The sequence below is a fragment of the Triticum aestivum genome, chromosome 3D (genome assembly GCF_018294505.1).
Source record: "Triticum aestivum cultivar Chinese Spring chromosome 3D, IWGSC CS RefSeq v2.1, whole genome shotgun sequence".
NCBI lineage: Eukaryota > Viridiplantae > Streptophyta > Magnoliopsida > Poales > Poaceae > Triticum > Triticum aestivum.
In genome coordinates, this window is record NC_057802.1 from 355,977,631 (window position 1) to 355,993,029 (window position 15,399).

The 15,399-nt window shown below is 45.2% G+C and overlaps 3 protein-coding genes across 3 annotated transcripts; 1 reads left to right on the forward strand and 2 right to left on the reverse strand.

Moving 5' to 3' along the window:
* The first annotated feature begins 1,488 nt into the window (after positions 1-1,488).
* LOC123078857 (anoctamin-like protein Os01g0706700) lies at positions 1,489-10,876 on the forward strand. The gene is made up of 16 exons (XM_044501499.1): positions 1,489-2,095; positions 2,291-2,360; positions 2,448-2,563; positions 3,320-3,446; positions 3,520-3,620; positions 3,750-3,841; positions 3,940-4,044; positions 4,144-4,413; positions 8,909-9,041; positions 9,112-9,225; positions 9,330-9,400; positions 9,497-9,624; positions 9,778-9,860; positions 9,956-10,063; positions 10,144-10,302; positions 10,424-10,876. The coding sequence occupies exons 1-16, from the start codon at positions 1,892-1,894 to the stop codon at positions 10,532-10,534; spliced, it is 1,992 nt and encodes a 663-aa protein (XP_044357434.1). The 5' UTR covers positions 1,489-1,891; the 3' UTR covers positions 10,535-10,876.
* On the reverse strand, positions 10,854-11,442 carry LOC123078858 (uncharacterized). Its single transcript, XM_044501500.1, has one exon. The coding sequence runs from the start codon at positions 11,426-11,428 to the stop codon at positions 11,111-11,113; it is 318 nt and encodes a 105-aa protein (XP_044357435.1). The 5' UTR covers positions 11,429-11,442; the 3' UTR covers positions 10,854-11,110.
* A 496-nt stretch (positions 11,443-11,938) lies between these two features.
* Positions 11,939-13,737, reverse strand: LOC123078860 (60S ribosomal protein L28-1). The gene is made up of 4 exons (XM_044501501.1): positions 13,600-13,737; positions 13,044-13,200; positions 12,795-12,961; positions 11,939-12,260 (listed from the first exon to the last, which is right to left on the reverse strand). Exons 2-4 carry the CDS (start codon positions 13,189-13,191, stop codon positions 12,144-12,146), a joined length of 432 nt encoding a protein of 143 aa, XP_044357436.1. The 5' UTR covers positions 13,192-13,200; positions 13,600-13,737; the 3' UTR covers positions 11,939-12,143.
* Between the last annotated feature and the right edge of the window lie 1,662 nt (positions 13,738-15,399).

Here is a 15,399-nt window from a genome sequence, read left to right on the forward strand (position 1 = left end):
TGAATGGTTTTTTCATGACACAAAATTTTGAAAATACATGATGAATAATTTTTAAATGCACAATTTACATATTTTAATTGCACTATAAATTTTAAATATACCATAAACATTTTCTTTAATACATGATGAGCAATTTTTAGTATGTGTTGAACATTTTTAATACATGATGAATTTTTTCGACAACACAATGAATTGTTTTTAGTACATATGATTTTTTTAAGTACCCCTTGAACATTTTCACAAAATTAATAAAGTAAAAGTATTTTAAATTGTACTCCTTCTGTTCCAGAATATAAGGTGTATTGGTTTTCTTGCAGGTTAATCATTTAAACGTGTGACCAATGTTATAGAATAAAATAACAACATCTACTATATGTAATAGATAAAATATGAAACTGTTTTTCATGATGGATCAAATGATATAAATTTTGTATTGTGGATATTTATATATTTTTCTAAACACTCGGTCAAACATGCACTCGTCTGACTTAAAAAAAACAAATACACCTTATATAATGAATTAGAGGGAGTATATATTTTAGAACATTTTAAAATATACTCCCTCCGAACCAAATAAACTTCTCAACTTTAATATAACTTTGTACTAAATAAGAGAAAAGAAACAACCAACAAACAATAAAGAGAAGAACAAACATTTATTTTTGAAAGAAATCAAAGTGTTTGAATGAGAAAACGGGGAAAAAGACATGAAGGCTGAAATATGGCGACTTTAAGTTTGCTTGCCGCCTCGGCAACCTCCTTATCCATATGAAGCACACTTCATATAACGGATGACGCTTGCCGATATGGCGACTCTACCAAAGTTGCTCTTATCGGCGTCCGAGCATGGGAACTGATCAAGAGCAGGTCCTTAGAACAAAGAACTCGCTGGATTGAGGAGGATGAGGTAGAAAGTAGGGTTCAGAATTCTTCTCTTGTAAATCCAGACAAGTGGGTGGGTTCACATTTGCACAGGCACGTCGAACAGTAAACCTGCTGATTATATAGCAAGCCGGTGAAACAGAAGTGCTTCTGATTTCTCTAAGCAAGTGGTCGGCGATCGACCAACGGTGCGAAACATGTCCAGCAACCAGCAAGCTGTGTGGAGACATCATGTCAGGCCCGTTCGGACAACACAGACAGCGATTCGTCTGAAAGCAAAGCGTTCGCATAGCAGTGCAGTACCATGACTACCGTACCGAAAGTTGCTGCCGACACGTCGACACCGCCACTCCCCGCGGAGGCGGACATGCCGAAACGGCCAGCAGGCCCACTTTCAGCGGCACCGTCTCTCGGCTAAACCAGTTCCCGTTCCGTCGAAACCTCCGCGCAGGGAAAAAAGGTCTCTCCTGCACGCGCCCGGTGCTCACATGTCACGTGGACCGCTGGCAATCAAGGCCCACCTGTCATGCGCTCTCCTACTACTCACCGGCCCCACACAGCCACAGCTTTCGAAAATCACTTCCTCTGCGCTGTTGCCAGTCAGTGGCACGCACGCCTTCCAATGGCGCTCTCTCTCTCTCCCGTCCGTTCAAACCCCACCCCCCAAATCGCCACTTAATTAACGCCCACAGGCCCCGGCGCGTTGGTTAATTTTAAATAACTTGCTAATCAAGTCATATATATATATTTCTCATTTTTTTAGTTTTTCTAACGCTTGTTAATCAAGTTCTAAATCGAATTAAGCGCAAGAAACCGGCGCTCCTCCTAATCCGTTGGCCCCCGCGTCCTCTCTCTCTCCGCCGTTCCCAACGCCATGTTTCCCCTTTCGATTGGTTGTTTATTCCTCCTCTTCGCTGCCATCATTCGCCCTTTTTTCCCTTCCCGTATGCGGATCCGTCTCCTTGTGCCCATCGCCATTCGCCACCACGCCGGCCCCTGATCGGTGGACATGTGGAGAGGGGGAGGGGATGGTGGGGATGGTGGGGGTGGAGGGGGAGTAGAGGAGGCCACGGACTTCGAGGTCTGCATCGTCGTGCCCAAGCTCTCGCGCGCCGCAACGGGAGAGGACTGCGTGGCGAGTCTGGTGCGGGAGCTCGAGGGCGCCGGCCTGCTCGTCGAGCGCGTCCGCGGCGTCCCCGCCGAGTTCATCAAGGTCAGTGCGGCTGCGCCGCCGCTGCTAACGCCTTTTTCCTTTTGAAATCGGTTTGCATGGTACCCTAATTCCAACTAAGGAGGAGGTTTCCGAGAGAAAGCCCAGAGATTAAAGTGCTCCGGTTACCTGTCACGCGCGACTTTCAAACTCCTCAAATTGATTTATAGTGCATGTGGTTTTGCTGTTCCAATTTAGCTGTCTGCGTCCATGGGGATTCTGGGCAGAGCCGCTTCTGAGATGCAGATGAAGAAGCTTACCTGCATCGGTAACTCAACTAATGCACTAAGTATTTGAGATGTGGCGTCAGACCCTCAGTAATGTGTTCGTGTGCTCATTGTTAATCTTCCTTCAGGAATGGAGCTGCAGTTTGAATGGGAACAGGTGGCAGCATTCGTCAGGCAGCCTGATGGTTCCCTCTTTAGCTGGCGAGAGCGGTTTACCTGTTTCCGCTACTTGATATATGGCATTGTGAGTATAACCTCTTGTATAGTTGCTGTCTTTCCGTTTCTTTTTACTCCGCATATTAGGTTCTCTGAAGTCAAACTTTTAGTATAATTTAACCATATATATATATATATATATATATATATATATATATATATATATATATAATTATCAACATCTACAATATGAAAATGTATTCCATGATGGATATAATGATATTGATTTAGTTTTGTGAATGTTTGTTGTTTTTTTTATATTAAAACTTGGTCAAACTTCCAAACATTTGCCCTAATATGCGGAGTAAAAAAGAACGGAGGGAGTACACTTTAAGTATGACTATGAGGAACCATATTTATTTTAAATTATATCTACATCTTACATATGGATGCATTCTAGTATACTTTTATTTTCGTGACCTGATTCTTTGGATAGGAAACATTTATTTTCTTAATAATGAAATTTTCTTGTCTATAGCATTGTGTGCCCTGATTTGAAGCAAAATAATTTGTTTCTATTGTCTGGTTTCTGCATTTGATATTTGTCTCTTCTAAATGATATAGTAACCAATGCATCGATTATCAGAGGACCTCAACGGGGCAACAATATATGCACATTTGATATATGAGCTATAGAAAGTGGGATTGTCCACTTAAATTTTCATTTGTTTAATGTGATGTGTGAATAGTAAAGCATGTACCCAATCTGAATAGCATTTTGGTTTTTGTGATACAGAATCTCAGATTTCCTTGTGTCATAGCATGTTGTTATTGAACCATGCAGGTGAACAAGACCAACTCTGAAATATCTCTCAAATTTGACGATAAAGAGTTCTATTGGAAACAAAACGAGTCACTATTGCGTAGGCTTGAAGATGAAGGAGTTGTAAAGCTAGTCTTCCCTTTGCATGGTACATAAATTAACCTAAGATAATACAAATATTTGTAAGACTCGTAGCATTAGCTAACACTACTTGCTTGTAGAGGAAATTAAAAGGAAACAGCTCCTGAGAAATTGGGCACTTAACTGGCATGACTTCACATGGCAACCTATTGATGAAGTTTACTCCTATTTTGGAACCAAGGTAGAACAACATGACAGCACGTTGCAGCTACTGTATCTTGTTTCTGGACCATTTATCAAAAGCAAATCAATAAATGAATTCCTTTTGAGACCATAACCCCCCCCCCCCCCCCCCACTTTTGAACTGCAGATTGCAACATACTTTGCTTTCCTAGGAATGTATACGCGTTGGCTATTCTTTCCAGCCGTATCTGGATTGGCCACTCAGCTTATAGATTTTGGGTATGCATTTTACCATGGCTCTTTTTTAAAACATGGTACAAATATAACTAATACAGTCAGCTAAGTAGTAAGTATTCCCCTCTGCTCTTTGAACTCAGGTCATTCCAGTGGCTGGTTCTTCCTGCTTTCTTTATCTTCGTGATTTCTTGGGCTGTCTTCTTTTTGCAATTTTGGAAAAGGAAGAATTCAGCACTTCTTGCTAGGTACCATCCAATTCCAGGATATGCAGTTGTTATTCAAGCTCTTGTTGATTAAATTCCTGACCACAACTTTTCTTTCTTCCATATGTTGCCTGAAAGCAGATGGGGCATTAATTATTCATTTGCTGAATACAAAGCTTCGGCCAACGAACTGGAACCAATAAGGCATTATCTTTCTATTGAGCGTGAGGAGGAAAAGAATTTCGATGATGCGCCTGCTGAGAAAAGGAGATTGCAAAGAAACGAGTGGTCTGGTGTCCTTCTAAGAATTAGGAACAATGCGATTATTGTTCTGGGTATTATTTGTCTTCAGCTGCCATTTGAGTTGGCCTATGCTCATTTGTATGAAAAAACTGAAACTGAGGCGCTGAGGTAAGAATGTCACCATGATCTATGTAGTAGTTCATTTATCATTGTAGAATAGGATTTGATGCATGACAATTGTATTCACATCATGGGGTGTCCATATGTAGCATGTACAGGGGTAGTTCCGTCCACTACTATGACCCTAATTACAGATTATAGACTTAGGAAAGAAGCAAGACAACTACACTTGGGACACGCACAATTATCTCAACACCCCCCCCCCCCCTCATGCAGTCGAAGCGTCGTGTTTGGCGATGCAAAGACTGGACTGGAACTCCTCAAAGGTAGATGTTGGCAAGCCTTGCATCATTGTATCCGTGAATTGTTGGGTCGTGGGAACGTGAAGAACTCAAACCTTCCCAAGAGCCACCTGTTCGCGAACAAAATGAATATCCAGCTTGATGTTGTTGGTTCGACGATGATGGATCGGATTGGCGGAGAGGTAGACGGCGGAGACGTTCTCGCAATAGACAGTGGCTTTGTGGATGGGATGACAAAGCCCATGGAGTAGCTGTCGAAGCCACGTACACTGAACAACGGCGTTGGCCACGCCACGATACTCTGCCTCAGCACTGGTTCGCGAAACCATGGGCCGTCGATGGCCACGATGTGAAGGTCCAAGAAACACACAGTATCCAGACGTAGAGCGGCGAGTGTCTGGATAGCCAACCCAATCAGCATCCTAGTAAGCAACGATGTCGATGGAGGCGATGCCCGCAAGGTGATGCCAAGATCCATGTGACCACGGATGTACCGGAGAATCCGCCTCACCAAGGACCAATGAGCATTGCGAGGAGCGCGCATATGAAGGCACACCTGCTGAACGGTGCACTGCAACTCAGGACGAGTGAGCGTCAAGTACTGCAAGGCACCAACAATGGACCTGTAGTAGGAGGCATCTGGGGCTAGAGATCCGTCAGTGGTGGAGAGCTTGGCCTTTGTATCCACCGGTGTGGCCGTGGGCTTGCAATTAAGCATGCCAGCACGGTCAAGTAACTCATGAGCGTACTTCCGCCGATAGAGGAAGAAGCATGGATTATGAGTCCTAGGACTAGTCAAGACTAGTCTATTCTATAGACTAGTCTATGAGTCTCAACTCCAAGGCCGACTACACTTCAGTGTCGACTAGTCTATGAGTCGCAACTAAAGTGTCAACTAGTGACGATTAGTCACGCTTAGTCTATGAGTCTGAACCTCGGAACGATTCGTCGACTTGTAAACCTTGGGAAGAAGTCATTCGGACGACGTACCACCTCCATGCCAAGGAAGTAGTGGAGTGGCCCCAAGTCCTTGATGGCAAACTCGACGCGAAGACGTTCACTGAGTTGGCGAAGAAGATCGGTGGTGTAGGCTGCTAGGATGATGTCATTGACATAGAGGAGCAGGTAGGTGGTTGCAGCGCCTGGTTGTATACGAACAATGAGGCATCCGAGCGAGTGGAGCGAAACCCGAGCTGATGAAGAAAGGCCGCGATGCGCTGGTATAAGGCACGCGACGCTTGCTTGAGCCCATACAAGGAGCGCAAGAACAAGGAGATGTGGTCGGGATGCGCGTCGTCGATGAAGCCGGTGGGCTGCTGGCAGTACACATGTTCATCAATATGTCCATGAAGAAAGTCGTTAGAACGTCCATCGGCCATGCTCGAGACACCTCGAGCTAGAGGACGATGCGGATCGTGCCCGGATTTACAACCGGAGCGAAGGTGTCGGTGAAGTCAACGCCCGCACGCTGCCTGAAGCCTCGCACCACCCAACGAGCCTTATAACGCTCGAGTGTGCCATCGGGACGGAGCTTATGACGAAACACCCACTTGCCGCTAATGACATTGGCATGTGGGGGATGAGGGACAAGCTGCCACGTCTGGTTCCACAATAAGGCGACAAACTCCTGCATAGCCGCAAGCCACCGAGGATCGCGGAGAGCGACACGTGCTGAGGTAGGAAGCGTCGGCAACGCAGAAGTCGATGCAGCGCAGAGATACTCATCGCCGGGATAACGCCGGCTCGGCCTAGTGATACCCGCACGAGCATGAGTTATCACAGGAGCTGGAGGTGGCGGCGCAGCATCCGTCGATGAAGGCGCCGAAGAGCCAGCCGAGTCAACTGTACCGGACGCGGCCGAGCCTGCGGCCATGGCAGCCGGTCTGGGCACTGCGTTGGCAGCTTGAGAAGGCGCGGCCGGGGTTGAGGCTGCCGTAGTAGACTCGGACACCACGGGCCACGGGGCGGGGCGAGCACCGGCGAGCCAGTAGCCGGAGCCGGCCGGACAGAGAGCCGGCGAGGGCCCGCCGGTGATGTGTCCACATCTGATGAAGAAACCTGCTGAAATGAAAAATACCTTTCATCAAAGTAAACATGTCGTGAGGTGATCACACGATGAGAGACCGGATCATAGCAGTGATATCCCTTTGTGTTAACTGGATAACCAAGGATTATGCAGGCGAGAGACCAGGGAACCAGCTTATGATGTGTAGTAGAAGCAATACTAGGATAGCAAAGGCATTTGAAGACCCGTAACTCATCATATGAAGGTGGTGAACTGAAGAGGAGGTGGTGCGGCGCATAGTTCCAACGAACACGACAGGGGTGAATTTTGAGTAGCAAAGATGTTGTGGCGAGGGCGTCGGGCCAAAACCGAGCAGGGATATTGGCATGAAATAGTAGAGTGCGGACGCAATCATTGAGAGTGCGTAGGATGCATTCGGCATGACCGTTTTGCTGCGAAGTGTATGGACAAGTGAGAGGGAAAATGGTGCCATGGGAGCTAAGAAGCGTGAGAATGGCGAGGTTGTCGAATTCCTTTCCATTGTCAGTTTGGAGAGCATGGATGGAGCGACCAAACTGGGTGGACACAAGGAGTAGAATGCAACGAGGGTGCATGCAACATCAGACTTATGGCGTGAAGGAAATGTCCACACATAGTGAGAAAAATCATCTAAATCACAAGATAGTATAGGTAGCCAGTATTACTTGAGATAGGAGAGGTCCAAACATCATTATGAATTAACTGGAAAGGAAACAAAGCTATGGTGGATGACGAGCTAAACGGAAGCCGAACATGTTTACCCACACGACAAGCATGACACGTGTGAGCATCGGTTTTATTACATGAAAAGGAAAATCCCTTAAGGAGATGACTAAGTGCAGCGGAGCTAGGGTGACCAAGACGGGCATGCCAAAGATCAATGCTGACGGAGAGGGCGACTGGAGCGGTGGTAGATGACAAGGACGACAACTAGGCAGGGTAGAGATCACCAGGGCTGTCACATCGGTGTAGAACCATCCGGGTTCGGGCGTCCTTAACGAAAAAACCGAATTCGTCAAATTCAACAGTGACAGGGTTATCACTAGTTAAAGTACAAACAGACACAAGGTTTTTAATAAGGTGTGGAGAAATGACAATGTTGTTAAGAGACACTGAAGTGGATGACGATGGAATAGAAGTACAACCAATATGTGTAGTAGGAAGAGAAGACCCTGACAATGATATGGGCAGAGGTGGCGGTGGGTCTAGAAGTGATGAGATTACTGGGGTTAGACGCCATGTGAGAGGTAGCTCCGGTGTCCATGAATTAATCACCACCACTGTCATAGTTGGTCGGAGTAGGAGCGTCTGCAGGGCGGTGAGGAGCATCGGGTCCATGGTGACTGGGAGACAGCTGTGGCGGTGGAGCAGGGTAGCCACCGAACCCCGGAGAGATGTGTGCCGCTGAGGCGGAGAGAAAAACGACCGAGGCCCCGCCGGACGGGGGCCTAGAGGGCTGGGAGTCGCACGGGCATGGAGTGGGCATGGACAACCCCTGTCCAAGGGTTGTAACCACTGCAGGGTGGCGCGGTCGTGTTGGTTTTGGTGCACGGCTGGTCATTGCCCCCCCCCCCCACCCACGCGATTCTGAGGCCGCGGGGCGGCTGCTGCGCCGGGGGGTGGCGCCGGGTGCGGTGGTGGAGGAGCCAATGACGAGAGGCCGCCGCGCGAGATGTCGGCGCTCCTCGAGGCGAAGGCCTTCTCAAAAGTCGGAGAAGTGAGAAGCGTGAAGGTTGGAACTAGGGTTAGGGCGGGTGCGGCGGGTGCAGAGGGAGGCAGCGGCGGCGGTACGGTTGGAAGGTGGAGGCGGTGGCGTTGGGTAGGGGGTGGAGAGGAGGGAAGCGGCAGCTGGTGGAGGTGAAGGGAGCGGCGGCGGCGGCTTAGGGAGAGGATCGAGATGTAGGCTGATACCATGTAGAATAGGATTTGATGCAGGACAATTGTATTCACATCATGGGGTGCCCATATATAGCACGTACGTGGGTAGTTCCGTCCACTGCTATGACCCTAAATTACAGATTATAGACTTGGGAAACAAGCGGGACAACTACGCCTAATACATGTACGTGTACACTTGGGACACGCACAATTATCTCTCAACAATCATCAAACTGTGCTAGTGACTTGCTAGCTAGTTTTTCTCATGTTACTCTATTGACTATGCCAATTTGATCTGCTATATTTTTTCCATTTTTAGGTATGTCTTGACTGCACTATATCTTGTTGCAATTCAGTATTATACAAGGATTGGTGGAAAGGTGTCTGTCATTCTAATAAAGTATGAAAACAACCAAGGAGAGCAGTCTAGTGCTGATAGTTTGATTTATAAGGTAAACACTATGACACAACAAAGCTGGTTCATGCTTTAAGTTAAGCTTCTTACTCCTTGTGCATGTGCAGGTTTTCGGTCTATACTTCATGCAATCATACATTGGGTTGTTTTACCATGCTTCCCTTTATCGTGACATTTTGACACTCCGGAAAGTCCTTATTCAACGTCTAGTCGTGTCTCAGGTATTTGCACTCTGCAATGCAAGTACACCCTCTGTTCCTAAATGTTGGTTTCATTATCGGGTATGATGATGACGTACACTATGATGATATATTTAAATTTCTAGGTGTTGGAAAATCTGATTGAGAATTCTATTCCTTATCTCAAATACAGCTACAAGAAGTACAGTGCTGTTCAGTAAGTTTTGTTGCCTGTATATTCTTTGCCCTGCACTCCTGCTATTCTTATTTCCAGGCCAATAGAAGAATGTAAGAAACCCCTCTCATTTTGTAGCAAGAAAAGAGAGAGAGAATCACCATCAGGGAAGTCAGTTCGATTATCAACAAGAGTGGAGAAAGAATATTTAAAACCCTCTTATACTGCAAGCATTGGAGAAGAGCTTGAAGATGGTCTGTTTGATGGTAATAATGATAAGTAGTTGCTGTGCTCAGTTGCTATGGTAGTCTGCATAGTATTTGGTTTATATGTAGTCTCCACTTTTGCTTATCTAACAATGGCATTTGTATTCTTGAAAGACACTGTCATTTGTGCTTCCGTTGTTGAATCCATTGCAGATTTTCTTGAGCTAGCTCTTCAGTTTGGGATGATCATGATGTTTGCTTGCGCCTTTCCATTGATATTCTGCTTTGCTGCTCTGGTATGTGGTTACGACGACAGTTTACAGTCATGTACTCATGCTTGATATGCTTAGTTGCATATGTTTTAGTTCTTAAAAACCCATCTTCATGACAGAACAATGCAACTGAAATAAGAGCGGATGCATTGAAGTTGTTAGTCATGTTGAAAAGACCTGTTCCCCGTGCTGCAGCTACAATTGGAGCGTGGTTGAACATATTCCAGGTTCATTAGCACTACTGTTTTGCACTACTGCTAACGGCACATGCACGTCTTGATGTTCATTGTAATATTACTCTTTTCAGTTCCTGATCGTAATGGCAATCTGCACCAACTGCTTGCTTCTTGTTTGTCTATACGATGAGGAGGGTAAATGGCGGATTGAGCCAGGACTCGCGGCAATCCTTATAATGGAGCATGCTCTCCTCTTAGTCAAGTTTGGCTTCTCGCACTTTGTCCCTGAGGTGATTTTCTTCACCATTACGCTTTGTGCATATGTAGTGGTATTTGTATCAATGCCTTTGTTTGCGGCACAAATTTATCTTAGAAACTGATTGTGGGCTTTTCCTCTTTTTGTTCAATTAGGAGCCTGCATGGGTGAGAGCAAATCGAGTGCGGTATGTAGCTCAGGCACAGACTGTCTGCTCTCAACAACTATTGAGGAGCATTTCAAAACTTGATAGGAAATGGGAGTGAGGAGCATTACCACCTTCAGTATTTAGAAGGCAAAGCTAGTTTTGTAAACTAGGATAGAGCAGAGATTTGCCAATCTCGTGTAGGTAGTGTAGAAATTTTAGTGCACCAATTACTGACGTCCTGGTGTTGCTAACTGTTCCCATTGGTAAATGTATATATTGCTACATAATTTATAGGAGATTGGGTGGGGGCATGTTGCCCATCATTGTGATGGCTGTTACGGGCGGTTTCCTTGCAAGCGAGATACATCTGTGGTGTGAGTATTATTTTGAGGACCATGGTTCACAACAGTGCGAAATTAGCCCGCCAATTTGCCGAGGAAAAAAAAACTGTGCTTGCTGCTGTTTATTGTTATTCACAGGTACTACTCCCTCCGTTTTGTACTAAATCGGCGACACTTATTTTGGAACAAAGGGAGTATCATATTTGCTGCCCAAATTTTATTCTACGTATTTGTTAAGAATGGAACTATTGGAGAGACATAGATCAGAGTACATACAACGAACTAATGAATGAATTAATGAAATCTTCAGCAGCATCTTCTCGGCCGTCGCCTGTAGATGGTTACCAGTCATATCAGTGTCGTTCCTGGATTGATGGCTGTGAAATGCCATCAGCTGTCCAGTCCAAGCCGAAACATCTTTCGCCGCCCGCGTTCTGGTGCTCCGACGAGCCGTCGCTCTTCTCAGGCCAGGCGCCGAAGCTCAGCTGGCGCACCAGCGCCCCGACCGCCTTGGCCCATCGCCGGATGTCGCCCTTGATCTTGTCAGGCTCTATATCCGCGAGCGCGCCGGTGGCAAGGCCAGACAAGATGCGGTCATACCGCGCGCTGCTGGACGACGGCTTCGGCAAGCCGGCGCCCGCGTCCTCGGCGGGCCTCTGGCCGACTGACATGCCCCCTGGGTCTTTTGGTTTCTTCGGTGAAATTGTGGATTATAGGTGGGAGCTGGGTTTTATACCGGTACGGGTAGAGATGTGGGTGTCCCGCACGGCTTGGGAAGAGTGGGTTTGGCTCCATGGTTCCTTCCAAGATGCCCCAAGGTTTCGCGTCCAAGGAATCGACTTTTCGGCTGCACAGATCGATTTCGCAATTTCATGTGCACGCGATTCCATAGGGCGTAGATTTTGACTGTTAAATTGTTCCGTGGCATTAAATTTCCTTGGATGCTCACGTAATACTTTAACCAACCAATTCAAAGGATGAAGCAAGAAACCGTAAGACGATCGGCAGAAGAAAAAGTAATGCCCATCTGATAACCAAAAGACAAATACAAGTTGCATACTTGAGTTCCCACGCACAATACCCAGTTGATATAAGTTAGCACCTCACCGAGCACATGTGTAATAGAAAAACACGCATCAGGAGCACTCCAACTCCAAGCAACTCAGCAAAGACAATTAATGTGGAAAGCCAATAATTGTGGAAATGATTTCAAGAGGCTTCACAACATAGTCATGGGTACAGATATAGAACCTACTGAGAAAACTTGTGCCAGTATGCAGCACACACCATTCATCATATTCAACCTCCATACTTTTAGAACAAATCTAAAAAGCTGGAAACATAAACCAACGGATCCACAAAACAAGCTCATTGGCCCCTCAGTGCTTACTGCCTGTTCTTCTTCTTGACACCGGACTTGGCAACCTGGAGGCTGCGGTAAACTGCACTCAGTCTTGCAAGAGCAGGCTTGGTCAAGTCAGGCCTATAGTAGTTATCACTGACCTGGAAAGCATGAAGAATAACCATTAGATCAAGAAAACAAATGAAGGAGACATGGTTTAACAGGAAGAAATCTTAAGCAGCATTTCTACACTACATGTAACCACCAAAGGTAGGACCATTTCCAACTAGTACCATAGAAAACCAAGCACAAACAGGCAGGGGCAGTTTACAAGACAGGCATTCCAATCTTTACTGAATTAAAGCTTTTTCCACATTAAGGCTCAACTCATTCACAAGTGAAATGTCACATGCTAGATACAACCATACAATGTTACAAATCAAAAGTATGTATTCTTAGAATATTAGAGTAATGTTCCAGGTTGATTAAAAGCATTACATCTGCAGGTTCCATAACACAGTCCCTACAGAAGATTAGAGATGGTACTGTACAAATTCAGCAATCAAGCATAACAGTTATATTTCACCTATGACCAAAACACTGGAATGGTTGCTACAGGTTATATTTCCAATACCAGTTGTCATTCATCACAACTTAATCATAAAAGAACAATATGGTAGTTCTTATGCTAATACCTGGTTCTTGACAGCCTTGGCCATCTTGCGGAACTCCTTGCGCATGACAGTCTTGTGGGTGAACGCGGCAGGCTTGTTCTGCTTCTTTGACTTGGTTGTGGAGAGGACCACAGTCATCTCCTTCTCAGCAGCTGGCTGCACTGTCACAGTCTTCTTGTTTGCCAGGCCTGAAAACCAATCTGTCAGTGGACGAAGAGACACTCTAGCATCCGAAATTCAAACAATCAGGGGAGGTCAATAACCACTGACCAGAGTACTTGTAGGAGTGGACATTGTAGAGGTTGTTGGGCTCCTTGCTGAACTGGACCTTGGCATTGCTGTTGCCGAACTGCTTGATCAGGAAGCAGTTGTTCTTCCTGACGAGCTCCCAGACCAGAGAATCCGAAACCGTCGCCATTTTATGAACCTAAAAAAATCACATATCAAACACTGGATATGAAGCCGAGCATAAATCTAGAGTACTATCGCCATATCAACGGTCCCAACAGACGCCATATATCTTGCACCTAAGCTAATCTAGAGTACAATCGGACAAGATACAACTGAGCAGACGGAACATATACTGATCTGGAAATAGACTGGTTTCCAACAAATCAACTACGCCGTACAAACGATTCGAACAGTATGGCATATACGATGCGAGAGCATAGCAAGGAACACTAGAGATTTCACCCGTTAACCTAAAATCGGTAGCTCCTCAAATCACGAATGGGTCGGACTGCAGGAGCAAATTGAACAATTGGGAGCTGATAGAGTTGCCTCTTAGGCGAGGAGAGCGTAGAAAGGAGGGTAGGTTTCTTCTCACCGGTGATTGGAGTGACGCGCCGCCGATCTGCTTCGTTCCGGTGTTCGTCGTGTGTGGCGGCTGCGGTAGCGGGGCGAGTTTTGGGAGCGAGCTTTTATAGTAGTGCGGCGCTCGTAAACCCTAGGCCCGGCTGCCTGCTTTATGGGCCGGACTGGAGTGGGCTGAGGTGTTCTCCTGGGCACCCAGCTGATTCTATATTTTTGTTATAAAAAAAAGCTGATTCTATATTTTCTCTCTAAAAAAGAAGCTGATTCTATAAAAGCGGGCCTAAAAAAAATCTGGTTCTACATTTCTATTTCTCTCCCTAAAAAATCTGATTCTATTTCTGAAAAAGTACCTAAAATAAACTCGTAAAAAATGGTATAGAAATCACAGTTCTGTAAAAATAAATAAAAAATGTCCCAAAAATTCAAAAAAGAAAATCAGAATCTAAAACGGCACTAAGAAACAGTACCAAAGTCTGTATTGGAAGAAAATAATGCAATGTTGTTCTAGGATTGTATCTATTTATAAACATAACCAGCCGTTTCCGACTGTTCTTCTGACCAAATACAATCAAATCAGGTTTGGACAAGAATGCTCTCCTATGAACCAACATGTAGTTGGGTTGTTAGGGATGGTTGTACCCCCGAGCACACCAACGATCAAAACACAATTTTGACCTTTCACTAGGCAAAATGTCCTTTAGTGGTAGGTGGCATTTTTGTTTGATGGCGAGGTGTACATGATGATTTCGTGAGTCATGATGCTCCCCAAACCTGATCTTCATTAGACTTGGTGTGAGTGGGCATGTGCGGTGAAGTGTATGTGTGTTTACGATTGTACTTAGTGTTTCTTATAAAGGGTGTACAAAACCGCCCATACAAATAGCCACCGGATAAAGATTAGATGTTCACGCTTATTTTCGTGGATATGGGATGGAACTTTGAAAGATCATACGATTTGTTTGAACCTGCAACTATCAAAATTTTCTTGGATATTACACGAATATCAAAAGTGTGGGTAATAGCGATAACATCCGTTGGGCCATGCGAAAAAATAGAGATGAAAATAAGCCAAGGAAGATTTAACAAACAATACCAAATAAACTACGAAAGATTCAACTTACCAAACAATAGCAAACAAGGTAAAAAAAGATTCAGTGAAAATTGGAAATCTATCATTATAAGCCCAAATAAAAGTCGTTCGAATTCATAAACATATTGAATCCTTTGATTTACTGCAATCCCAGTTAAGCTTAAGACAGTCATAAGAGAAGTTCAAAAAATATCTAACACAATGTCTATGCATCAAATTGGCTAGCTGATTTATGTATATAAACATTTGATAAGTCCCATGTGTTTAATCCTTAAATATGTTTTTTAATGTTTTCATGATATTGAGTTGCATATTCGTCACCAAGAGCTAATATTCAACACATCATGTGACTAACACTATCCCAGTTCTTATATGTATCCATCTCCCTCCATATATATGACCGATAATGTCCAAATTCGTATTCATATCCTGTTTGACTTTGACACTGTCGGTGTCAAAACCGGCGGATCTCGGGTGGGGGTCCAGAACTGTGGACCTTAGATCGATGGGGAACAGTAGACGTAGGACACGATGTTTACCCAGGTTCTGGCCCTCTCTCAGAGGTAAAACCCTACGTCCTACTTAATTATATTGCTTGTGTATAAGGGGGTTACAGAGTAGATCTACCACGAGATCAGACGAAATAAACCCTAACTAGTAGGATGATGATTGTTCTCCTAGCCTCTACGGACTAAACCCTCTGGTTTATATAGACACCAGGGG

Bases quoted from the DNA above. Each gene is read 5' to 3' on its own strand.
- LOC123078857 (XM_044501499.1), top strand. From the start codon at position 1,892: ATGTGGAGAGGGGGAGGGGATGGTGGGGATGGTGGGGGTGGAGGGGGA. The intron at 3,842-3,939 runs GTATGCATTTTA...CTTTGAACTCAG, and splicing joins ACTCAGCTTATAGATTTTGG to GTCATTCCAGTGGCTGGTTC. The intron at 9,401-9,496 runs GTAAGTTTTGTT...CTCATTTTGTAG, and splicing joins AAGAAGTACAGTGCTGTTCA to CAAGAAAAGAGAGAGAGAAT.
- LOC123078858 (XM_044501500.1), bottom strand. From the start codon at position 11,428: ATGTCAGTCGGCCAGAGGCCCGCCGAGGACGCGGGCGCCGGCTTGCCG.
- LOC123078860 (XM_044501501.1), bottom strand. From the start codon at position 13,191: ATGGCGACGGTTTCGGATTCTCTGGTCTGGGAGCTCGTCAGGAAGAAC. The intron at 12,962-13,043 runs GTCAGTGGTTAT...ATTGGTTTTCAG, and splicing joins CCACTCCTACAAGTACTCTG to GCCTGGCAAACAAGAAGACT. The intron at 12,261-12,794 runs GTATTAGCATAA...CATGCTTTCCAG, and splicing joins CCAAGGCTGTCAAGAACCAG to GTCAGTGATAACTACTATAG.